The 27,812-nt window shown below is 35.7% G+C and overlaps 1 protein-coding gene across 2 annotated transcripts in view; it reads right to left on the bottom strand.

Moving 5' to 3' along the window:
• Positions 1 to 879: 879 nt before the first annotated feature.
• LOC140451343 (PX domain-containing protein kinase-like protein) overlaps positions 880 to 27,812 on the bottom strand; it is a 42,472-nt gene continuing 15,539 nt past the window's right edge. Inside the window, exons 5-10 of one of the 2 annotated variants that reach the window (XR_011952038.1) lie at positions 27,489 to 27,732; positions 21,360 to 21,602; positions 20,980 to 21,275; positions 20,617 to 20,752; positions 1,834 to 19,935; positions 880 to 1,773 (exon numbers count right to left, since the gene is read on the bottom strand). Coding sequence is in view for 1 of the 2 variants with exons in the window: in XM_072545088.1 (XP_072401189.1) it covers positions 19,736 to 19,935; positions 20,617 to 20,752; positions 20,980 to 21,275; positions 21,360 to 21,602; positions 27,489 to 27,732 (1,119 nt within the window). In the remaining variant the exon portion in view is untranslated. Of the gene's footprint in view, positions 19,936 to 20,616; positions 20,753 to 20,979; positions 21,276 to 21,359; positions 21,603 to 27,488; positions 27,733 to 27,812 lie in introns of both variants that reach the window. The other variant, XM_072545088.1, reaches the window with a different exon arrangement.

Genomic DNA, 27,812 nt, shown 5'->3' with positions numbered 1-27,812 from the left:
TTATTAGATTCTACAAAAACTCGTTATTTATTAGCAGTATATTTTTCGGGTGTATAACACCCAAAACTTTGATAAATTTGTAATGTTCCACTAAATTATCAAGGTTCTAGATCGGTTATAAAAAAAGTTATCTGAAAAAATGTAACGGTGGGATCAAGTCTCCCTCTTCTCCCCTATTCTAACACAGGTTGTTTACAATAAAGATAAAACGAAAGGTACATAATATTTATTTGATTTTTGTATTAGGTACAATGATACTTAGAGTAAGATATATTAATATAACATTTAATAAATATTGTTACGTTCAAGGTGATCACATGTAAATCTTGCATACGTCCAATAAAAGTATACATTTTTTTCAAAAATAGTCAACTCCATCCATGCTCAGATTGTTTCGACAATGCTTATACTCAAAAACATCTAGATTATCTCATTATACATATTTGACTAGGAATAGGAAAAATTTTGTAGGTAGAAAATTTGGCACAAGGTACAAAATTACAATCCGACGATTCGAAAAGTTTTGGTCAGTTTAAGACATTCCAATTGAAAGATTTTACCAATTATTTGGCCTACGCGATAAGGGCACAATCTAGTTAACACTTAGCTCAGGTTTGCAGAAATATCTCTCAATACAATATCATATAGTATATAAAAGTTACCATGATGCGGCGAGTGGCGTTTACAGTGTATTATTAGTTGCATACTTAACAGGAATATTTGTATTTTTTAAATTAATATATATGTTACGAGCAAAGCCCGAAATTGGACAATCCTAGCATTGTACGGAAATTATTGTCCACTTATAGCATTGTAAACCCAAACTGTAAAATGTCCGAAATGACCAAAATTAAAAATGTTTCTCGAAATGCTCATCGATTCGAATCGATTATTATTGACAAGCGACACACCAAATTCAAAGTCATTTAACACTGAACATTTATTGTTAATTATTTGATATTTTTATATTTTCTATTTATATATAGAGTTTGTTCTTTTTCGAATCTACAATGTGATGAAATGCTGTGTCAAACTAAAATATAAATAATAAGAAAAATTTGTTCTACAATAAATAGTGATAATGTTAGTTAAAATCGTCATGAATCGATATCTGTCATATTCTCCAAAACTTTGACGCATGGCTACTTATTGAAATTCAAACATTGTACAGTAATTCTTTTATATAAAGTCCGACGATTATGTCCATTTCGGAGATTATACAGTAAAGGGGTACAATGCTAGAAGTGGACAATATTTACCGTACAATGCTAGGATTGTCCAATTTCGGACATCGCTCGTAACATTTTGAAAGTGTACCTAATTGATAGTATATTAAACACCTAAAGTATAGAGGTAAAACGTTTATAATAAACTTCATATTTATAATTGATGGATTCGACCGTTACTTGATGGAAATTCATTGTATGTAACAATAAAACACTGAAATCTTTGTTTTCAAAACTTTTGTTTTGAAAACAAAGTTTTCAGTGTTTTATTGTTACATTTATATTTACAATTTATAATATTTAGCATATGCTCCACAAGGCAATCTGTATTTTGTACATTGCTGCTTTGAAAAGATTAATGGTTGTTGTGTTGAATTATACGTACGTAGATTCTTCAGCCAGGAAATCCTTTGCCTTTCTGGGCCTCGTTTTCTTTCTACTTTTTCCCCGTAAAATTAGTTGAATAAATCCATATCTTTCGCTGTTCCTCATGATGTCACCGATGTATGCATTTGACAAGTTGCAACATCAAAAATTATTTCAGATACTGAAAGAATCTAGTATTGATGAGAGATAATTAAACGCCTAATTAAAAATTTATACTTACAGCAAAGGGCAACTGTACGAGTAGACAACGAAACCTTACAAGAATTCATGATAAAACGGGGAGTACGTCAGTGCTGCATTTTATCACCGACGTTATACTTACTCGGAAATGCTGTTCAGGGAAGCTATTGATGGTTTAAGAGAAGGTATAAAAATCAATGGAGAAATCATAAACAATTTAAGATATGCGGACGATACGGTTTTGATTACTGATAATGCGGAGGATCTGCAAACGTTAATAGACCGTGTAGTGGTCTGTTAATGTCTGTGACAGATACGGCATAAAATTAAACTGTAAGAAGACCAAAATTCTTGTAGTAAGCAAAAACGACGTAATACAGCACCAATTCACAGCTAATATATTATTATATTAGCTGTGAATTGGTTAATAATAATAATAATTGAAAATCAGAACGATGACATACTTAGGGCATGTGATGAGCAATGAGAAGTATCAACTAATTTTACAAGCCAAGAGAGAAGGCAAAAGATCTCAAGGAGCAGAAGGACATCGTGGTTGAAGAACATCAGAGAGTGGGTAGGTAGTACTACCATACATCTATTTAGAGCAGCTGTCAACAAAGTTGTATGGACCAACGTGATTGCCAACATCCACAGAGGATATGCACCAAAAGAAGAAGAAGAGCGGAGCAAAGTAAAGGACATATATGTCCTAGGAATCTATTATTGAGAACATAGTCAAAAATGAGATATTTAATCTTATAACATAATTTGAATAAATGTATTTCGTAATGAATTTTGAATTATAAATTGTTATTTTAAAACATATCAAGTAAAACAAAACCGTTGATAACCCAGATCGGTATATGAATATTATTTAACGACATTTCTGCAATCTAATGTAAAATTATATCTACTAAGAAAGTATTTACATAAACCACATAACTGAATTTTCAACTTAATTTTAAATGTGAGTATTGTCAGGGTTTTAAGTCAAGATAAGATATCGAAAATTGTGTCACGTCAATATTTTAGATGTTCTTTTTAAGAATGATTTTGTGTTTTACGATTAAAAAAGCTAAAAATATTCTGCTCATCAAACTACAGCGATGATCAAATATATGACTAACTAAAGATATTTTTTAATGTGACCAACAATCTAATAAGTAACACAAATAAAAACTTATATAGAAAATATAAGTGGCACGCATGTTATTGAACAGATCCTCAGGTTTCCACGGTACTTATGTTAATAGTAAGGATTCTGGAAAAATAATGCTGAACATTAACGCAATTCTCTAGAAATATATCTTCAATAAATTTTTGATACCGCGTACTAGTTTAGGGAGGTTCATAGATGGATGGAAAAGCTTAGCGTGTCGAGCAGCTCAATTTCTTCTTCTTCTCTTCTTTTTTGGCGCTGCACTTAGGCAATTTGCCAGCTCGATACGTGGGAATTCCAGATAATCGAGTAACCTGTACTCCTGTGAATTCCGATAGCTAAAACACAAACTATAGCTGCGGGTGTGCCACTTTACACCTGCAGGTCTAATATTTTTTCATTTGGAAAGAAAGGATTATTTTAGGTTAGGTTGAAAACAATGACGTGTCATTGGATGGGTTGAAGGGTGAATGGTGAACCAAAATACAATAGCTGTTAAGATAAGATTACAATTATTAATTTACAGTCGATTAAATTTTTATTTTGTTATAAGCTAAGAATTTGATTAAAAATCTGCTGATTTCAAAGTTTAAATTGGCAAGTATTATGTTCATATTGCAGGGATAGTCAAAACCTTTTTTTTTAATGAAAATATATGGATCTACTCCTGGAATTTTATTAATGGGACATTCAAAGAATATATGATTTAATGTTTCTGTTAAGCCGCATTCACAGTATGGATTGTCTTTGATGCCAATTCGGTGTAAATGTTCTCCGGTTAGGCAATGTCCAGTACGCATTCTGGTGATCATGGTTATATGCCGCCTATCAACGTATGGTAGCTTGGTGAACCATTTAGTTTGCGGGAAATTCTCTTGGATTATGGCATATTGCTTTCCCTTTTGTTTCAAAGACTCCTTCCATGTTTGAAGGAATTTTTCTGTCATATTGTTTTTGATAATGTTGAATATCTCTCCTGTGTCTATTTTAATGTCTTTTGGTACATTTAGGGTTCTACCTAGATTGGCTAATGTATCTGCCTCTTCATTCCCTAGAATGCCTGCATGTCCTGGTATCCAGGCAATTAGGATGTTGTTATTATTGTTATTGGCATCTAATATCAAGTTTTTTGTCATATATGTTATGTAATCTTCGGAATTGGTTAGTCCAGTTTTTGTTAGTTTTGCTATAGCACTTTTGGAGTCTGTAAAAATTATGGCATTTTTGAGGTCTTTTCGTAGTATGGTTGATACTTATTCCTTCATTTATAGCTACCATTTCTGCTGTTGTGATGCATGCTTCATTTGGCAATCTAGATGAGAATCTGTGTTCAATTGATGGGATGTATATGCCAAAGCCTACACTGTCTTTTGTTTTAGAAGCATCTGTATATACAAAAGTATGTGAGGATCTCATTGTTTCTGTGGCCTCTAAAAATTTATGTTTGATATTGATATTAGATTTGGCTAGTTTTAAATCTAATGTTTCCACAGGGGTTATAATATAGTCATATTCTATATCATAGCAAGGAGGAGATTTGGACTTATGTATTTTTTCAAAGAATGGTATATATTTGTAGAATGCTGAAATGAGATATGGTGTATTGATTCCCTGTAGGTCCGCTGTTTCATTGTAATAAGGATGTAATTGATTTAACACCACTATTAGAGGATGGTTTATAGTTGACATAGGTTTAATTAAGAATTTGCTCGCTAATATGTGTCTTCTCGTTTCTAGATCCATTATGGAGCAGCTCAATTTAACCTCTCCAAAACCTTAACATCTTTTAAACAGAGCTGACAGATGACATGCGTCGAAGAAATTATCCACAATATGGTAATTCTGTTAGAGGTGCCCCCTTACAGGAATAAAACTCTCCAGCCGTGTCTATTAGTCAAGTAGTACAAATGGGTTTGTATGAAGCATTCTGAAAATCCAACTTTGTCTGGAGCTGCGTTTAATCTTTCCTTTAAATCGACACATCGAATAAACTTACGATATTGTCGGTACCAGTTCATTAAGACACTGAAATCGAAATAAATAAAATTGTAATGGCGGATCTTGCTGTCAAACTTTGTACAACCCGTTTTCCTTATTTTTCGAGTGCCTTCTGTCGAAGATTGGCAACAGTTATGGCAAATTTTCTTCTGTCTTGGATCTTCGTCAAAGTGATATCTAGTATATCCCGTTACATGAAGCAAAACTTACAAGTTGGCGATGTGAGCAGTCTCAGGTGTTCGTAACACACATTTCAAACTTCAACCGTATACATAATTGTTTAATATATCGAACATTTTCACGGATCTAGCTGTTCAGGTACTTAAAATTAGACAATTAAGTCACCTGGGTAGTGACTAGGTGACTTTAATTTCATGGTATCTATATAAGACCGATTTATCAATAGTATTTAACTTGGAAACTTTAGTTATTTCTTTTTTGTATACCTTTACTTGTACTGGATGAATTGGATTCTGATTTATCACCAATATCTACGTTTTTTCGGTATTAATTTTTAAGCCCAAAAGATCTCCTTCAGCTGATATTTTGTTAACTAACCATTGTAAGGACTCATGCCAACAACTGTCTGCAATTGCAACTGTGTCATCGACATATCTTAAATTATTTATCAATATTCCATTCATTTTTATACTATCTTTTGCGCGCTTTAGTGCGTTTTGGAAGACTATCTTAGAGTACATATTGAAAATCATGGGACCCATTATATACAATCTTGTCTGATTCCATGTTTCATTGGTCTCCAAAAGACAGATAAACTTATTTTTTTCGTTTTCCTATCGGTCAAAAATCTTTCTGTACAGTGTAATAGACAAAACAGAAAACAATTGAGACTCCATTTAACTCTCCAGATTATGGCGAGCAATTTTTAGATTTGAGTCACAAACAGAAGAAAACTTGTTTTTTTTAAGAAAGATGATTTGGACAATCGAGCCAACAGGATGGTGAATACTCGAATCCAATTTCATGGTATCGATAAAACACCTAGTTATCAATCAATATTATGTCAAGACTATGAAGGTTCTCAGTACTAAGTGAACAGTTCTTCGCTTAGATACAGACAGCTTCTCCTTCTCGTTCGAGAGCTGTAGTGGAAGAGTTCTTCATATTCATTCGTAATCACTACTTCTCTGAAGTGAGCACGACCGAATGGAAGCTGAGAACTGCTTAACTCTGGATACCAGGAGAAACACAAGTTTTATTAGCCTTCTTATGGCATGCAAGGTTCTTCAAGAGTGACAATTTTCTCTGAAGTGAGCACGACCGAATGGAAGCTGAGGAATGCTTAAGTCCGGATACCAGAAGAGACCCAAGCTTTTTTAGCCTTCTCTTGACATGCAGCTTCGAGAGTGACAATCCAGTTTCTAGCTTTTCGTGTGACAACAATGGAGCAGGAACAAACAAACAAAAACCGCGGTGAGGCTTAGCAGACTGAAAAAGTGGGCAAGTACCAAAAATGGACCGAAATACCTGTTGAGGTAAGGCCCCGACCCAAAAGAGACTCGATGGCAAACGCTAAATTATATCAGTGTGAAATCTATAAGGCCAAACGAATCTCATTTTATACAATCTACAAACTATCTCTTATTGACTGCCTTAAGACGAAGATATTGACCCAAAATTCAATAAGATTCTTCATACATCTGTACAAGAAGAACTTATGTATACAATTTCTAGACTCGAGGCATTTTTTTCAACAGTTACTGCACAGGTATAAGACGGACAAAGAACGACGCTATTTAAATAAGGATCTGTCGGTTCCCTAATAATTACAACTTCACGGAATCATCGAAACATTTTTATAATTAAATTATTAGAGAATTGCATGATTTGCCTAAAATGTATGCAACTTTCATTACTTTACTAACCGATTTCATGCTGACGACAAGTTCAGATTTTTTCTTATCTAAAACAGTAAAATTCTCTCTACAAAGAAACGCTAAAAATAGCTAAAATAAATTGGACCTTATGATCATTTGGATATCAAATAACTTCACTATAACTAAAGTATACCACCTAATCTCTACTTATAGACCGAGTATATCGCTTCTTTTATACTAAAGTAGACTATGCTGGCATGAGACTGTGATTCTTAGCCGAAAAGACTGGTCGAGAAGTTCTTATCCCCGACACGGCGCGTCCCAATGATCAATAGCGAACGTGCCATGGGTATATACACGAGAATGGAAAGGTGTAACTGACTGCAGTTATGTCATTACCTGTAGATTTATTGACTGAACATGACACAGTTATACAAACACGTGTGCGGCCCTACATTATGCTTAATCAAAAAATTACTAGACAGCCGCACCATAATTGACTCATTCTTTGATGAGAATTGTGTTCCACCTAGTGCGTTCTCTCACTGCTTCGGCAGAACTTCCTGTTGCTATTAGAAGATTCGATGATGCCTTAATATAAACTGTGCAACAAGAACTGTATAATGATGTTTAGTAGGAGAAATACCTCTGAAATTAAGAAAACAATATCTTAGCCTAGCATTCGCTGCAAATGTTTCAGCAAATAGTGAAAATCCCGTCAGAAACAATGTCTCTGCTTCTCGTTTCCATACAACATATCTTCAAAAGAAAAGATCTAAACTCCCTTTCTATGAAAGACGATACATGACGGGTAACAATATTATCTTTCCTAAAATATACCAAACCAACTTCTTAACGGCTACGCCTTTAAGATGGTCAGAAAACCTATAGACATAAGTTTAACAAAGACTAGTAAACAACTTAGTGCTTCCTCTATGGTTAAACAATTTTACAGTAAGATTGATAAGTATCAGAGTTACCAACATAGAGAAGGAGTGGGATGTGTCTTCACACACAATGACTATACTGCTTCTTACAAAATCTCAAATTTCAGCACGGTATATATAGCTATTGGCATTCTACAAAGCATTAGAATATGCCTTGAACGCTAACTTAGACAAATGCCTAACAATGACAGATCCTTGAAGTTCTATGAGTAGCTTAGGCACCATTTACCCAACTCATCATTTGTTGTGATTGATAAATAACCATTTGTATCAACTTCAGCAAAGGAAGCATTGTAAAATTTAGGTGGATTCCGTTACATTTACTCATGGTCATGGTCATTCGTCAGGTATACATGGCAATGAAAGAGTAGGTGCTGCTGCTAAATCTGAAGATTTACAGTAAAAACGGTGGCTTCAAGAGTGGAACCAATCTCAACAAAAACCACGAGACATAAAAACAACAGTTACAAGATGGAAGACTAAGTGTAGCAACAGGAAAGACCAAACTATAATAAACAGACTGAGATTAGGACATACACCCATAACATATGAATACTATATTACAGAAAGGGTTGATCCAATGTGCGATAAGTGTTTTTACAATTGATTGATGCGCCTTAAATGTAAATAAAAAAAATTGCCGATTTACATTCAAATCATCCATTGATTATTCCTCTGTAACATTCGGAAATACTAAATGGTTGTATGGCGTAGGTTCTTCTTTGTTGGCGATGACTCACTTGTAGCAATCTCATTATTTTGATGATACTTCTTGTGATATAAGATTGTTAAGACTATTCTGCTTTCTGTCAAACAAGATAGTTAAAATTGGATTGCGCTGCGTATTCTGTAGCTCTACCACCACACTTACCACAGTATATATATATATATATATATATATATATATATATATATATATATATATATATATATATATATATATATATATATATATATATTTATATATTATATAAATAATGATATCTTTTAGATACTTAAAACCCTGTATCAATAAATTCGACTACCTGTCTTACAAATAAAGAGCACTAGTATTGACACGAAAGAATATAACTCATTTTATTTTTTCCTAAAGTGTATCAAATGTCATATATAAAATCCGTTATACCAGATATATCCAAAAACCTATTAAATCTTAGAGAGGAAGTATTTAGTTTATGTTGAAATTTAGTATTAATAAGGTTTTTTCTCCTTAAGTCGACATGAGCAATGGATATGTAAGAGATCTAGAATAAATCACCTAAGAATCATAGCTACAACCAGTTACGCACAAGTTCCAGTGCAAACAAGAAAGAAAATGGACAAAAAGGCAATAAAACGTTATTTGATTGGTTATGACGGAGAAGAAAGATACAGAATTTGGGTTACGGAAATAATAAGGTAATATTGGCAAGAGATGTTAAATTTCTAGAGTTGTTAAATTTACTAACTGATTGTCGGAAATGAGTTCAATTGCCTCTACAAGATAATACCTTCCTATATATCCCAGAAAATTCTAAAAATGACATGTTTTATGTCAAGCGACATCTTGACTAACACATAACTGTCACGTTCTGCGTCGAATGTCACGTCCTGCGTCGAATGTCACGTGACATTTCACGTTCTACGTCGAATGTCACGTCCTGCGTCGAATGTCACGTGACATTTCAAGTTCTACGTCGAATGTCACGTCCTGCGTCGAATGTCACGTGACATTTCATGTTCTACGTCGAATGTCACGTCCTGCGTCGAATGTCACGTGACATTTCACGTTCTACGTCGAATGTCACGTTCTACGTCGGATGTCACGTTCTATTAGGCACTGTCCGGAAAAGAAGAAGAAGAATGTTCATACTGATCGTTGACATGGCTTCTGTGTGTGTGTGTGTCACCAACGCTTTCATTTGACACCTCATACGTCAAAATCATGCCAATAGCAACAAAGATACATTCTAGAGCCCATTTGGCAATGCTGCCATCTTTGTTTTTTGTGTCCCCGTCTCCTCCCCGTTCCAACGAGCCCTCATACGTCACGATCGGACCAATAGAAACAAAGATATGACGTAATGACCTTTTGGCATGCTCCGATGCGCACGGCACATACTGCGTTCAACCCCATTTTTCATCCCCTTTCCAACGAGCCCTCGTACGTCACGATCGGACCAATAGAAACAAAGATACCTAATAATGACCTTTTAGCATGCTCCGATGTGCACGGCACATACTGCATTCAACCCCATTTTTCATCCCCTTTCCAACGAGCCCTCGTACGTCATCCTACGTTAAGCCGTTTGGCATTTGCAACCGGGGGTTGCGATTTTAGGGGTTGCAATTTAGGGGATGTGCCAGGATCTACTATTATATAGCTATTTCTCAATTAGAACAAAATACAATCGATGATGAAATAATCTTACAGAATTGTGAAGAAGATGACGATGAAAAATCTGTAGGTAAAGATGAAGAAATGGAAAGATATAATCTAAGAAATCGTGATCAAACTAAAAAGTCTTCACACAAATTTCCACTGAAGAACAAGTTGGAGATGTAATGATCAAATCTCTAACGAAAATAAGACGTCAGAATTCTTCTTTCAAAGATGGAACTGATGTACATGCTACAAACCTTTTTAATAAGGGAAAATGTTGAAATTTAGTATTAATAAGGTTTTTCTTATTGTATTAAATTAATCTCATGGTTACGTTAGTGTGACATAATAATTTTAATAAAAACTTGACTATTTAAACTTCACATCTGCCTATTTTATCTTCAATATATCCATAATAGACTGCCTGAGTGATGACGTATTTTTATTGACATCTGTCAGTTTCACTTTCCAAACAAGCCTTGTTTAGTGTGGATATTTTGTATTTTTCGTTATTTTTTCATTTTCTTACAGAATCTTTCCGCTGTTTGCAATATCTAAGTATTCTAATAGTTACAACAACAAATTTACAAGGTTGTGTAAATAATAAAGCATATTGTTTTATAAAAATAGCAATACAATGCATGTATCAGTAAAGTAAGGTTAGAATTTCTTTAATTTAAACTTTTTAATTATATTTAATAGAAATATAACACCGAATTATGATGTTATTATTGTAAAAAAACTATACCTAAGAAAGCAGCAGAGGAAGCAAAATTTTAACTTTATAGATATCTTGAGATTGGGCAAACCCTGGCTTTTCAACTATTGTTTAGAAAGTAAAATTAACAATATAGCCGCCGTGACGTCACACTCCGGCTGTCCATTCACGCAAATTTACATCCATTACTTTATCAGTACGTTTCGTAAAAAGAAATTTAATATAAATAATCCGGAATAATTTTATTACCAGAATGCTACCAGCCTTCATGTTATCGTTTGTTTCAAATTGGCGCCATTACTAGTCACGCAATGACGTCATGCTCAGAACCGAACGAATTTGAAACACTTTGGTGTCATATCTTTTAAGTTATTGTATCATGGGCGAATATAGATAGAGGCGAGCTCAGTCTGTTCGTAGACGCGAGCACGAAGTGCGTACGTGTGGTATATCCATCGAGCAAAAAGACAAAAGAGGGAATCTAATCGTTATGAAAAGGAGACCAAAAAAGTGGCCTCTGATGGCGGACATATCCGGAAATGCGAATGCGCCAAATTTAAATTTTCCGACACTTATTAACAGTAGCTATAAAATAGTGTTTAGAATGTGTCTTAGACGAGAAAATTTTAATTAAATATTAACGATAACAGTCTAAAATGTGAAACAATTGTTAAAAAACTTCAATATAAATAAGATTTCATGTGACAGTTGGGACAAATAATAACATAACCCAAAATTTGATTTCTTAAACAAGGAAAGACTCTCTTTCCTTGTTTAATTTGGCCTCTCAAGATGGCACTTCCTGTCTAACAATATTTTTGCCCCCACTACCTTTATATTCCCTCTTTTGTCTTTTTGCTCGATGGGTATATCACGCTCCACGCTCGGTTAATGGAGTGACCGGACGAAAAATGTTTAACTCTAATCAGGTTGTACCGAAACTACACTGCTGTGGAATCCCTAGGATCAGAATTTAAAAAATAAAAATTGAAAAGAAGACGTCTGGGTGGAAGTGGGAAGAGGTATGGACATATCGGGGCAAATATGCAAAGTTAAAATGAAAATTCTGCTTTCGGGATTTCGGAGAGAAATCAAAACAAAAAAAAAACAGTGGAACTGGGATAGGTAGGTAAGTGCTATAAACTAAAACACAGCGGGCGAGCAAAAGCGAGGAGGGCTTCTGTAGTATTCGAGAAAATAACGAAATAAAATATATACTGCACTAGCAACTAATGATGTCCACACGTTCACTAAAAAGTTCGTTAAAAACTATGGAGCGCACAAGAAAGGCGGCAAGTTCGCGAGCATAGTGGATACCCACCTTTAGCAGTTGATAAAGACTTAACGGAAGCAAATATTTCATTTCAACGAGAGTGCGAAATAATTTGTTAGATTTTCCTTAATATTTGTTGCAGCCAAAGAAAATATGGTTAAGATCTCCGTAATAACTTATAACACAACTGCAGGATGGTATCTGGTGAAGAAATGGTGGACTTTTAGAACATATTCTAGATCTTTGTATTGAACATTTCTTAATAATACAATATGTACTCTTAATTTGCAAAAGTCAGGTAGTCCAATTATTAAATAACTGTTAAAACTCAAATAACTATAGATAGTTTAGTAGTAAACAGAGCTATTCACCTGTCACAACTTGAGTTAACAAAAGTTACTCACAACTCTACGTTTTCTAAGAGATCCAAACTAACATCCACAGTCTATAACATGCTTACAAAATATTAGATATATTTTTAAACATCGACTTATACACGCAGCAGTGCTTCGTTATAAAACTATATGTGGCCCCATTTTATAAATAGTTGTCTTAGTGCCAAATGTCACAAATCACAATGTGCAATTTTTTTTTATACACACAACTTCCGCTAGGCACGTAAATTAAAGCATGTTTTCGCGATTTTTGTAAGAGGTAAAATACAATGGGCAATGTAGATCCCAGTTGGATAAAAATTCAACAACATCTAACGTATGTATTTTTCAAGTGTTAAAAAATTACACATTTAATAATACAAGTTTCATATCAGCCCGTTTTTATAGTTTACTGGATTATTCTTGTTGAGTAATGTTTGTTTTACACTGTATTCATGAATAAATCTCGGAAATGTAAATGTTGAAGCGTCATTATAACTTTTATTTGATTGACTATAAATAGCACACTGGTACTTAGCGTTATCAATACACATTTACATGTTTTTGCATTTTTGGCCAGACGTACGATTGGTTGCCTAACCACCTACTGAATAGATTAGAATTTGAGGTTTTAGGATAAATTTATGATTTTCGAGTAATTGTTCAACATGTTACCTTTTAGTTAAAATATTCAATCATATAGTTATATATAAATGCTGATATATAACGTTTCTATGAAATATGTTAGTATCGCATGAATATAACTAGCTTTATTTTGTTTATGCACTTTTTCAAGAAAAAATGCGTTTATCCTTCCTCCAATATACTTTTTAAAATGTTTTATCACAAGAATCAAGGTGCAGACAACGTTGCCATATATGAATCTGAGACACTATATTATTGTACTATTATTGACTCAAATAGACGATGATCAAATATGTATAAGAAACTGGCAACAATGTGGTTTTATCTTGACAATGTAAAAACTTAGTGTATACATAAGTTTGGAAATTATAGTATACTTGAAATTTTTGTCATGAATAAAGTTTGCAACTTCAGAATTAAACTACAACAAATAATTTCGCTCTCCAATTTTTTCCGAAATTATCCAGCCCAAACATGCGGGCCCTTACGGGGCTGCAATGATTCTTCAAGTTATTTTCAGACTATCAAAAAATAAGAAAGCACCGGGACCTGGAGGCATCTCACCTGAGCTTATAAGTACGGCTCAAAAAAATTACACCGGATGATAAAATGGATATTTCATAAAGCGATAAATGGAGAACAGCTCCGAAAGGAATGGACGGAGGCATATATGATATCTATATTTAAGAAAGAAGATAGAAAACGACGCGAAAACTACAGAGGTATAAGCGTAATATCAATAGGAAGATAATATGGGAAGATACTGCCAGAAAAGATAGAGCAAGCGATAAAAGGCAAAATCGAGGAGGATCAGGCAGACTTCACGGCAGGAAGATCATGCATAGACCACATATACACACTGGAACAACTGTTGAAAAAAAAGCAAAGAAGCTAACAAAATAGTTGCTTGTCTAATAACAAAATAGAGTCTTGATATAATGAATTGGCATGCGATATAATAAATTCGCTTGCAGAAAAACTAGTTAAATGGACGTTTTTGGATTATCTTTAATAGATGTATGATTAGAATTTAGCCTACTTCCAGTTTACAGATAATACCAGTTTGAATAGCTGCACAGGATTTATCAAAAAACTGTAAAAACTATTGCAGTTTAACATTAATTCAAGATGTTCTTCACTAAAATCATCTCCACATTTTTTAATTAAATTTTTCGCCAATCTAGATCTACTCCTCTGGTGTTAATTCTTATTTTTCAGCCTCAGATATCTTTAGAGAAGATGTAATACGCTGATGATGACCCAGTCCTGGTACAGTCTTCTGAAAGTGTTGTTTTTATGATACAAACTCATATGTACTTCTTGAAATCCGTTTAAATATTCAATATTAAGTTTTGTTCAAACTCCAGGTATAAGCTTTTTATTTCATATCCATTTTTTGTAACAATTTCACGTATTTATATTTATTAAACCTAAGGTAAAACATAAAATTGCAAAAATATGGATTGTTAAAAAACAATGGTTGTTAGATATGTTAATTGTAGATTTTTATGTTTGACTGGGTTATACATTGCTTTAATGATTTTAGTTCAGACAATAAATATTTATGGCATCGACCACTAGAAAAAATATTTAAACGAATTTATTTAGTTGCCATCGATAGTTTCACTCATATTGTTTTCTCATACTAATATATTCATAAAGTGATTTTATAATAAAGGTACAATTACAAAATCTGTTGTGAAACTGTTTTAACAAAACTTCAGCTAAGAATGCCACTTTAGTATTTCTAACATTTCTTAAAACTTTTTTTTTACTTTACCATTTATTTCTGTTTCGTGTTAAGACAAGTACAAGAGAGAAAAATAAATGTCATGAATGACTAGAGTTGCACAATAAAGAAATTTCTTTATCATAATTAGTTAATACCATCATACAACAAAAGCCTATTCGAATAATAATTAAAAGAGAAACCATGCAATTAGCTGGGAGACATGCTGACCAAAAATAACTCAAGACAGGGGAAAAACTCCTAATATGGACCACACTAAGGACGATCGACAACGATGTGGAGCAGAGAAGATTGAAGAAGGAGAACGACCAATAAATATGAAGAAGAAATGGAGAGAGATAGCAGTATGACTATAGAGTGTAGAGTACAGACTCATCGTCGTCGCAGGTCCGGATTTATAGCACCGCAGTCCAGATTTATTAAAGTTTCACGCTGAATTTATTAGACGCACATTTACGGATAAGATTCATTATTAACCTTAGGGAGATTCATCATTATAGCATACCGGTTTTATAGGAAGTCATAGTGATCTGTCAGTTTCATCGCAGACGCAAGACTAGATTCATCGTAGTTTCTGGACAAGATTCATCTTAATAACAAGAGTGGATTCATCGTAGATATGGACCCCGGTCATCGTAGCTGCGGACAGCATTCATCACAATTACGGCCCATTTTATTACAAACGTAGATCAGTGAATTCATCGCAGTCGCCAGCCGGATTTATCAAAGGCACGAAGCTTTGATTCACCAAGATTTTTGGTCAGAGGATGATTGATTCTAGTCAGAGGATCGGATTCATCGTAGTTGCTGGACCAGATTCATCGTAGCCAATGGAGTAGGCGTGAGACCGGAGTCAGCATAGTCGCGGAGTCAAGAGTCCGATTCATCGTAGTCGCGGGTCATCGTAGTGGCAGGGCAGAATTCATGATTTCGCGTAGCGAAATTAATCGCAGTCGTGGGCCAGATTCATGGTAGCAGCGCACCAGATTCATCGTAGTCACAGGTCCGCAGAATTCATGAAGTCGCGAAGCAAATTCATCGCAGTCGCAGGTCCGATTTATCATAGTCCCGGGCCAGATTCATCGTAGTCACGTACGTATTAGACGTACATTTACGGATAAGATTCATTATTACTCCTAGATAGATTCATCGTAGTTGCACGCTGGATTCATCATTATAGCATACCAGGTTCATCGCAGACGCAGGACTAGATTTAACGTAGTTGCTGGACAAGATTCATCGTAGTCACAAGACTGAATCCATTGTAAGTATGGAACCCGGGTCATCGTAGTAGCGGACTGAATTCATCACAATTGCGGCTTCATTTTATTATAAACGTAGATCAGTGAATTCATCGCAATTACCAGCGGGATTTATCAAAGTTTGGTGCCTCGAATGAAGCACCAAGCTTTGATTCGCCAAGATTTTTGATCATAGAATAGGCTTCAGTCAGAAGATCAGATTTATCATAGCCACAAGATTGGTTTTATCGTAAACGTGGGACCGGAGTCATAGTCACGAAGCTGGATTTATCGCAGTCATGATATTCATCGTAGTCGCGGGCTAGGATTCATAGTCACAGGGCAGGATTCATCATAGTCGCAGGGCAGGATTCATAAATTCGCGTAGTCAGATTCATCGCAGTTGCGGGCCAAATTTATCGTAGTCGCGGGTCAGATTCATCGCACTCACGGGCCGGTTTCATCGTAGTAACAGATTCATCGTAGTCACAGGATTTGTAGCATCTGCTGTCCAGATTTATTATAGTTTCATGCTAAATTTATTAGACGCAAATTTACGGAAAATATTAATTATTATCCCTAGGTAGATTCATCGTAGTTGAACGCTGGATTCACTATTATAGCATACCGGTTTCATCGAAGACGCACGACTAGATCTATCGTAGTTGCTAGACAAGATTCATCGTAGTCACAACACTGGATTCATTATATGTAATTGCGGGCCCATTTTATTACAAACGTAGATCAGTGAATTCATCGCAGTTACCAGCCGGATTTATCAAAGCTCTGAAGCTTTGATTCAACAAGATTTTTTGCCACTGCTGATTTTAGAGCGGTCAAACATACTAATCTAAATTTGTCAATGTTCTGTATATTATGATTTAAAAAACCATGAGTAAAACTATCGATTCTCTGCATTCCGATACAGTGAAAAATACAGCAATGAAGATCAGTTTGTTGAATACGTATTCCAAACTAAATAACGTTTACAAGTATATTCTTAAAAGTTTACTTCACAGTAATATATTGTACAATTATAAAATAGAAATTAGTAAAATAACATCCATACGACAATTTTTTATATCACAAATAGACCTTAATATTAATATGTACAGTGGACCTTCTTCACAGAGCTGGCCATTATTTTAAATGCACAATAGTGGGTGAAGTTTGATAGTCTTATAAATGTAATACAATTCAAAATTATTGTTTGAGATTCAGCTTCAGATTTCAAGATACAGTTTAAAATAGTCCGGCAGCTGAGTACCTTTCTGTATGAATAGAAGGGTGGATAGTTAAAAACTATTTTATCTTATGTAAAAGTTTTCGCTGAATACGAATATGAAGGTCGCCCATCTCAAAAAGTGGTAAGAATTTTTTAAAAATAAATTTTCAGTTAAGTCATTCATTCAGTTTCATTTCAGTCATATAAGTTAATCGAATAAAAACACAACTGGTAACACATCAGTGACCACCTTGTTCTGCAGACTTAACCTCAAGTGATTTTTTCGTGATTGTTTAATTCGTAGACTTAAGATGACACTCCAAATGTCCTCAGATAGTTCCTCAGATGTATAGTTAATGAGATTTCTTTAGGTCTTCACATTTTATATCGGCAACACCGCTACGAACATCAAGGAGAAGTAGATACAACAAGAGAGTTCGTATTAAGTCGTCGGATGTTGACTTGCATGTTTTTACTTTACTCTAACTGTTGCTTAGATGTTAGTCCTATAAGGGCTGCATCTGATAAAGGTTAAAGTGGTGAAAAGATTGAACTATAGTTTAGTAGTAATACAGCGGAGAGATTGGGAACTACTTCCAGTGTGGCTGGAAGGCTGAGGCTACTCAGAATTCAGTGGCCTCCTTATTACACAGACCTAACACCAAGTGTATTTTTTTGTTTAATTCGTGTGCAACAGAATTTATGATCACCTCATGAAATACTTCAAAATTTAGAAAAACTCTTAAGATTTATGAACTTTTGAGATCGTTTAGGAACTTGTGAGGCGCCTTAATATAATAGTTACACTTCGAATACTGAACTGTTATGTATTCTCAATTATCCTATATGGAGTATAGGCATATTTTGGTCATGTGATGAGAAAAGATAAATAGCACACCCTACAAGTTATCATGCAGGGCAAATTAAAAGGAAGCGGGGGAACAAGTAGACGACGAATCTCTTGGCTGAAAAATATGAGACAGTGGACTGGAAAACATCCTTAAAACTGTTTAGAACCGCTGTAAACAAACTTATGTGGGCCAGAATGATCACCAACCTCCAATTAGGATATGGCAGGGAAAGAAGTAAAAAAGCGGAGAAATTAGAGATATTGGCCTGATCATACCCATCGTACTCAGAATTCAGTGGCTACCTTGTTCTGCAGACCTAACACCAAGTGTTTTTTTGATTAATTCGTGGGCAACAAAAATTATGATTACCTTCATGAAATAGCTCAAAATTTAGAAGAATTACTGAAGCTTTCTGAACATTTGAGATCGTTTAGGAACATAAAGCAGAATATTTCTTGATAAATAGGCGTAAGAGCAAAGTACGCCTGTAATATTGTAAGATATATCGGTTGTAGATAGATTTGTTGGAGTTCCAACCCTGCATATTATCATATACTAAAAAGATTAAAGACATAGGAGAAAAATCACGATAACATATGCCATATTTTACAATTTTTTTTTAAATATCGTTTAAATATTGGAAAAACAGACCAATTCATTTATGTTTACATTACATTTAACGATATACCAAAGTGGTGAACCTCATACAATGATTTTTAAATACTACAATAAAAAACACTTAATTTTTATGTCTGGCACATTCCTATCCTTTTAGTTAGGCATAATTAGTAATAATACAAGATAAAACAACAAAATATCACCGATTTTCCTCATAAATGAGCTGTAAAACCGTATTACTCATCAGTAAGAATTTCAATTCAACGTAGCAGATCCACTTTGAATTTCATACCGCTGCGTTTGAAAAATATCTCTAGCTAGTGGTTGGAACCAAAAACCTAGAAAACTACTCAAGCTAAAGTAAAATGTGTTTCTCAATAAAATATGAGAAACACCGTCTTGTATACAGTTATAATAGCTTGTATTTTATTACTGACACTAAAAATTTACGTTGCTACAATAGTGATAAGACTTGATAATATGTTGGTTTTGAAGAAAACATAAGGATATGCCTGACATAAAAGTTTATTTGTTATATAAGACTATCAAACTTCTCGACAACGCTTTTATTTGAAAGATACACACAATTATTTTATTATCCCGCGAATTGTAGCTCAGTTATGATTTAGAAGCAAAAAGAAGTATGCACAGGAAAACTCTGTACGCTTTTTATGTGTATAGTATACATTTATAAAATTGTGGCGAGCTTCACCCAGCCAGCAAGCTTGCATCTCCCACTTCTGTACAATCTATCATAATTTTCCATATGGACGTACCTATCAACGTTTGTTTACCAAATTTCTTCAACTTTACTAACCAGTAACGTTGTTTGGACAAAATGCCGTTCGGCTTATAAAATTCAGACTTTACCAAGAGCTGGATCAAACCTTTCACAAAAACCAAAACTGGCTAGCTCTGTTTTTGATACTTAGTTTAAAATTCAAGAGACTTTGGTTTTTCTTAGCGCAGATTTGTTAAAGTTGCAAATTGCTCCGAGGAGTTCGGAACGGTCTTTGTCTGAGTTGGCCGCCGGTTGACTGGAACCGTTGATGAAGGGCGGCGGCGGGGGCGGGATACCGTCCAATGGCGGCGCGGGCGGTGGTGGTGGCGGTGGCGGCGGAGGTGACGGAACGTTTGAACCTAAAGAAAAATTTGTTATTATTAGATATACAGTGTGTCAGTAAAGTATGGAATAAATTCGATATTTCCTAAATGAAAAGCCTTTTTAAAAAAATCTAAAACACGTCAATTTGTAAATTTAATGTTTACATTTTACAATAAAATTTCATTATACAAGGTGATACACATTACAATAATGATGTCATCGGCTCTTTTTTTAAATGTAACACCCTGTATTTTAGGACATTTTTAGATCGATAAAAATGAGCTGATGAGCACCAAACAACTCTTGGAAAATTAGCTTTTCAGTAAAATTTTTACTAATTTTAACACAAACTTAACACATACATTCAATTATATTTATCTTGCAAAATACCGCAAAAATCGTTAGAGTTGTTACCGAAAGCACAAGCAGTTAACGATCGGAAAAACAGCAGAGCTTGAGCTGTCACGCTAAACAATGTTGCCAACCACTCCGCGCTTCGTGGCAACGTTGCCACGCAATTCAAAAACTCCTGAAACTTAATAGTCAGGTATACTTATTTTGGTTTATTTAGTTAAAAACCTGATAGACTACTTAAATAATGTACAAATACGTATCAAGTTCTGCATAAAATGCCAATACATACAAAAGATACAATAAAATTGACAACAGGAAGCTGTAAAGTCTTTGCATTAGCATTAAAATATTAATTGTCCTACCTGTCGTTGAAGGTGGTGTCAACGTTCCGATAGATGTCGCACCGCTACTATTGACGCTCTCAGATCTTTCTCCATTAAGACTATTTGCCTTCTCCAGTCTTCTGTTTTGTTTATGTTGCTCTTTGGCTAATCTTTCCTATAAAATAATAACAATAAAACGTAAACAAATATAAATAAACGTATCACTTGATAAGTTTTGTCTTTTTAAAGAAAACAGTGCTTTATATTGCTTAGGTTAGGTTAGGTTTTATTCTTGTTGGTTGTTCGTACATTTTTTGGAGAAGTGTGTTTGTAATCGATAAAACTTAGAACTTGCTTTCTGAACAGAGATATTTGTAGTCTACGAAAAAAACAGAAACTTACCAATTTATGTCTAGCTTGCTTCTTCTTCTCCTCCTCGCAGCTCATCATCTCCTGCACTTTGACCAATCTCTTTTGACTTCTCACCATCTTCTGCTCGTCCCTCAATCTGTCTTCAATTTTATTGACGGCGAGTTTGATTTGTTCCTTCGTCGAAGTGGGGACTTTAAAATGCGCTTTATCGGTCGGCAGAAGCGTTAGATGAGCCGTAGAGAAGAACGCATCGACGAGGAGATCGTTTATGGTCGGAAGGCCGTTTTTACATCCTTCAGACGAGAGGATTCGGGCTACTAAGTCTTCTAAAAAACAATTGAGGTATTTATTAATGTTAAAATATATTAATATAGCTGTATTCGATATTTAAACTTGAAAGCTAAACTTACTTAGTTGGGTGTGCTGATAATATGGCATGTTTTGGGCCACGCTTTCATGCAACGGAGATCCAAACATCATTTCGTAAAGCACATGTCCGAAACAGTAAACGTCTACGGCTTCCAAATTGTTAATTTTTTTGTGTTGCATAAAATACGGTCGATAAAAGGAAGGCACGCCCAATATTCCGTTTTCTATATCGAGAAGTCTCACCCTATCATTATCAATGATTACGTTTCCGCTATGTAGATGACCTGTAAAGTAATATCTACAATTATACTGCAATAAAAAAAAATAAATAAAAACGGGGATAAAGGGGTAGAATGCCAAAACATGGAGTTGATTCCAGTTTACTCCAATTAGGGGTGTAAAGCTAATTCGCGTCCGTAGTAGAACACTACACGTGCATCCTGGGTAACGCTAAATGAACTAGCACAAAAGGCGCCAGACAATCTTGAATCTCCTGGCAATTCAAATATCACAGAAAATCTTTCCAGAAATGACACTTGTAAACGGACCTTATCAGGACCATTTGACCAAAGAACTCGGACCAAGCATACGAGTTTGCCATTTTAACATAGAAGGCATAAGCAGGCAAAATGTCAAATCCTGCACAGACTTTTAAAAGACAACGAAGTTGACCTAGTAGCACTTCAGGAAACGCACACAGAAAACGAAGGTCAACTAAGCTCAAGAGGAAAAATCCCCGGCTATGATCTTTTGGGCGCTACCTACGATAGAGCTTACGGAGTGGCAACATATGTCCGTTCAAACATAGAAAATGCAGCATTAATCGCCACTTCTACCGAGAACAACATCCACGAGGTAACTGTGAAAATAGGCAATGTCATAATAGCTAACATATACAAACCTCCTGTTATTACCTGGCCTGTCCAAGTTCTTAATCCCTATGAACACCCAGCCATATACGTAGGGGATTTCAACAGCCACCATGCGATGTGGAAATACTCAGACACTGACAGAAATGGCACGTCCCTTGTGGAATGGGCAGAGGAACATGGTGCCCACCTTCTATTCGACGCCAAAGATAGAGGCACTTTCAGATCTGCGGCCTGGAGGAGAGAATATAACCCTGATATCTGTTTTGTTACCATTGACAACAAAGGCCAACCGCTAGCAGCATCACGAAGGGTTATGCCTGACTTTCCACATAGTCAACATCGCCCCGTCCTAATCAAGATCGGTATCAGCATTCCGATTATAAGATCGTTCCCACGCCCCAGATGGAACTTCAATAAAGCTAACTGGTCTGCTTTCACCAGTAACCTTGACAAATGCCTAGGATGGATTCCACCAAAGAGCCAGAACTACGGGAGACTAACAGGAGCAATAATCACCTCAGCAAAAGCGACAATCCCTAGAGGATACCGCAAAGAATATATCCCTGGTTGGACAGAACAGAGCGAAAAACTGTATGAAGAATATTGCGAAGATGGAAAGCAGGAGATTGCAGACGAACTACTCCACAGCATTGATGCTGCCAGGCGTGAAAAATGGACCCAGACAGTAGAAAACCTAGACTTTCAGAAGTCAAGTCGACAAGCTTGGTCCCTACTGCGGAAACTCGGAAGTAGCAACCCACCCGTTCGCCAAACCAACCTAGTAACTCCAGACCAAATAGCTACGCACATAGTGTCAACCTCTAGGGCACCTCAAAATCGTTTACATACAATTAAAGGTAAAAAAGACCTGAAAACCATAAAATGTAGTCTTGCACACTCAACAGAATATTCCAACCCATTTACGCATGAAGAAATATCGCAAGCCCTGAATGAAATGAAAACAGGAAAAGCGGCAGATTCACTAGGCAATGGCTCGCAGTATTCTTTTCTGACATCCTTCAAACGGGAAACGTCCCCCACCAACTCAAAAATGCAAAAATCGTCGCCATTTTAAAACCAGGGAAAAGTAATAATTCACCGAAAAACTACCGCTCCATCGTATTCTTAAGTATGGTGTACAAATTGTTCGAAAGACTGTTGTATAATAGAATCAGCAAAACCATATTCCAACACTTACCAGTGGAACAGGCAGGATTTCGGCCAAACCGCAGCTGCACAGACCAGGTACTCGCCCTGACCAATTATGTGGAATCAAACTTTCAAAAGCAATTAAAAACAACCGCTGTCTTCATCGATCTATCTGCTGCTTACGACACTGTGTGGCGACAAGGGGCAATATATAAATTAATGCGAATAATCCCATGCAGAAAGACCACTGAGGTTATTAACCCCATGCTATCCAATAGATGTTTTAAAGTTATATTGGGAGACAAGACTAGTACCCAAAGAAAACTGAATAATGGACTTCCACAAGGATCCGTGTTGGCTCCCATGCTTTTCAGCCTCTACATAGCAGACATGCCAGAAACCACATCAAAAAAGTTTGGATACGCAGACGACTGGACGCTTGCCGCAAGTCATAAAGAATTCGAGGTCACTGAACGCATTCTAACAAACGATTTAAATGCCCTAGGGAATTATTTCCGCAAATGGAGATTGCAACCCAATCCAACTAAGACAGAAGTGTCCTGCTTCCATTTGAACAACAAGATGGCCAACTATCAACCTCAAATCCATTTTGAGGATAGACTCCTTAACTATAATAAACACCCAAAATACTTAGGTGTTACACTTGACAGAACGCAAAACTTTAAAGAGCATCTTACTAAGACTGCTGCAAAACTCCGAACTCGTAACAACATCCTGCAAAAGCTCTGCGGCACTACATGGGGCTCCTCAGCACCCACAATTAGATCGACAGCATTAGGACTGGTATACCCCATAGCGGAATACAGTATGGATAAACAGTCCACATACTCACCGTATTGATGTTCAACTCAACCAAGCCATGCGAACTATATCGGGCACAATCAAGGCCACGCCCACTTACTGGTTACCAGCTTTGAGTCATATAGCTCTACCACCCATCCGCCGGGAACATGCCCTTGTCAGGGAATTTACAAAAATCAATACTGATCCTGAGCTCCGCTCCCATGTCGGAACTTCCGCCAGAGACATAAATAGGCTCCGTTCAAGACACCCGCCTCTAAAAACAGCAAAAAGGCTAGTAGATCAAAACTTTAATGTAACTGAACGGTGGAGAGAACAATGGGAGAATAACGCTGCACCAGCTAACTGGAACATGCCATGTATTACAAGCAAACCTGAGGGCTTCAACCAACCGAGACGAATTTGGACCACACTCAATAGAATAAGGACGAACTGTGGCAGATGTTCCGACTCACTTTTTAGATGGGGAAAAATAGAATCACCAAATTGCGACTGCGGCGCTTAAGGGCAAACTGTAAAACACATGGTAGAGGAATGCCCGATTAGATCCTATAACGGCAACCCTTCGGATTTCCTGGCTGCTACAAAAGGGTCAATCGAATATATTTATAATCTAGATGTTTGTAGAATAATATTTTTGTATTTACTGTTGTTTGTAATTTATATAATTTATATATATATATGTATATATGAACCTGTGATGTAGCCATACGCTAAATAAATACTCCAATTAGCCTCTTCTACTCAAATTCGATTTTCACCTTCACGCTGGTGTCCCCTGTAAACCGAGCAACCCAACTTGAGATCCGGTATCCAACCCGGGTGGAAAGTTGCGTCGGGAACTGACGAGAGCTGGTAAAATGGCCCTCTAAAAAGGGAGTTTAGCGTTGGGTTAACTACCCAACCCTGTAAAAAACCTTTTGTTATGAGAGCTACAAAGAAAGAAACCGGGCTGTCTAACCTACGACGAACTCGCAAACTGCTGGAAAGTCAACTACACATAAAATTCAAGCACATACAACAGAGAATTCAAATTAACAACCATACCTTTGAGCAAGTCAAAGAAATCACATATCTTGGATCACTAGTAAACGCAACAAACACGATAAGCGACGAAATCAAAAGACGCATAGCAATAGCAAACAGAACTGTTCACGGTCTCCAAAAACATTTATTAAAAAAAAATGTAAAACGTGCGAAGACGACTACGAAGGAGATGGATTGATAATGTGGAAGAAGACCTACATATTCTAAGGGTCACAAAATGGAGGGAAGTTGCCAGGAATCGACAGGAGAGGCGACTTCTTTGTGAGCAGGCCAAGATCCACAACGGATTGTCGAGCAACTTATAATGATGATGAATAAAAAAAAATACATAATTCCAGTTCCATGCAACCGACGAATCTACAACCGTATTTACAAACATTCTATATCTGTAAAACATTCCGATACTACTTCAGCCCTAACCCAGCATCATATTAAGGTCTCAAAATAGATTTCGAAAAAGCAAAAACCATCACACCTAACAGCCCCTTAAAATCGAGAATTATTCGTGAAGCCATCGAAATTGAAAAACAGCCTAAGAGCTTAAACACGCGCGATGACGCAAAAAGACTGTCGGCAACATGGCGACTGCCGATTCAGCGACCCACCGCGCCAACCGATCTCGCTCAGACCGAGTCCGCGCGTACTGAGGGTATAAAAGCAGCTACACAGGATAAGACCGGTCGTCAATCGACACTCTGCATATCTAGACCCAAGGTATGCGGTCTTGCGTATTTTTATTATTCTTAACAATTTTTTGTCTCGAACTATCCTTTTTAGTACTTCCTCATTGTGGTTGGAGCCAGACGTAACATTAAACAAAACTCATTAACGGCGCAGTATTTATTATTCTGCCCTACTAAGAAAGAACCCCGTATCTCCAAAATTTGAAAAATTGGGATATTTGCACCATATGAATAATTATGATTTATATAACATATTCACATAGAGAAAAACCAGTATTTTACATTTCTAAATATTTTATGAAAGAAAATAGTTTCCCCGTAAACGCCAAAAATGACTATTATGCTTAGTATAAACCTGGATACTACTCTTTACGGGTTTACTACTCTTTAAATACGGGTTTTTAACGTAGGGTAAAATGATATGCGAGGTTTTTTCTAAGGAATAGAGCAACACCGCTAATAGTTTCCACCACCAAGTGGAACTATCGTTAAAGAAAAAGAAGAAAGTTTATGATTATCATGATTTTGTCGAGGCCGTTAAAACGTGTAATTTGAATCGTGTGGTGGTGAAAGAAATGTTTTCTTATTTGGAAAGACTTATCATCACAGTCAAAATTAAAGAAAACACAGTCACGTATTTAACTATCACAAGTTGTTAAAGTAATTGTAAAGAGAGAGAGAGCAAGATTTTACACGTTAAGATTGACGTTAGCGAGGAGTTGATAGAGATGGACTTTTTGCAGGCCAGAGTGTTAAAATCTGGGATAAAGGACCCTACACCTGTGACGAAACCTTCTGGGATTGCTAAGAAGTAAAAAGAACAAATATTAAAAAACTTAGGTCAAATTATATCGGCGAATCGCCATCAATTTTGGGAAGAATTGCCAACTTCCGATTAATAATAATTTTCATTTTGTATTTTTAAATAAACGTTTTTCGTAAATACTTGTATGTTTTATTCAACAAATGTTCATAAAAAATATTATTAAAATATTTAAATGTTTTGCCTTTCGAGGCAGTTATATAAATTTTATAATAATTACATAGTTAAAACCAAGCTTAAGACAAATTCGGATAATACGTGGTTTTAGCTAAGTAAACTTGACATAATTCTTTACTTTGTTAGCCCGTATGTCGCATAACTAATGTCCATGTGGTAATTTTGCAATTTTTTTTTTGAAAAAAGTTAATTATGATGCTACACACTCTACCTTAAATGATTTTGTGTTATTATTGTACCAAAAGCACAAGGGATTAAACAAAAATCTTTAAACGCGTTTTTCTCAAAACTCGATATAGTGGAGATACGGGGTTCTTTCTTAATAGGGCAGTATTGCTTTCTAATTCCAATACAGGTGTTTCGAGGTTTACCTCTCGTCAGGTAGACTTGAGAACTCGAACTGAACAGGAGCGATGTTGTCTATCTGGCAATTATAGTAACATAATACACCAATGCTACACAAATGTTAATAGCGACCTCTAACGAGTAAAAATAAAGTCAATGTCGATGGCGATTAAAGTAAGCTGTAAACCAAAACTAATAAAAGTTAAAGGTGGATTTTAGAAATATTTATATTCTATTTTAAAATCAACTTACCGTATGGAAGTCCCTTATCATGCAAAAACTTCAAAGCTTCTAGGATTTGACGACCATAGAGAGATATCTGGTCGACGGTGAGGGTTTTGTGACCTTTTGGGTTTCCATATTTCTTCAAAAAAGACTGGCGAGGTTTTACTCCCGACAGTAGATCCCGTAGAGTTCCATTTTTGTGTGCTATTCGAGCTACTAACGCGCCCGTTTCGGTACACAGGCATAGTTCGATTGGGTATATATAGGGATGCTGAAAAAATTAAACATAGTGTATATTCAGTTTGAAAATTATTGATAATTGAAAATTTTTTCAGGACGATTCATCTACAT

The sequence above is a fragment of the Diabrotica undecimpunctata genome, chromosome 9, assembly GCF_040954645.1.
Source record: "Diabrotica undecimpunctata isolate CICGRU chromosome 9, icDiaUnde3, whole genome shotgun sequence".
Classification (NCBI taxonomy): Eukaryota; Metazoa; Arthropoda; class Insecta; order Coleoptera; family Chrysomelidae; genus Diabrotica; species Diabrotica undecimpunctata.
This window is presented reverse-complemented; position numbering and strand designations above follow the sequence as displayed.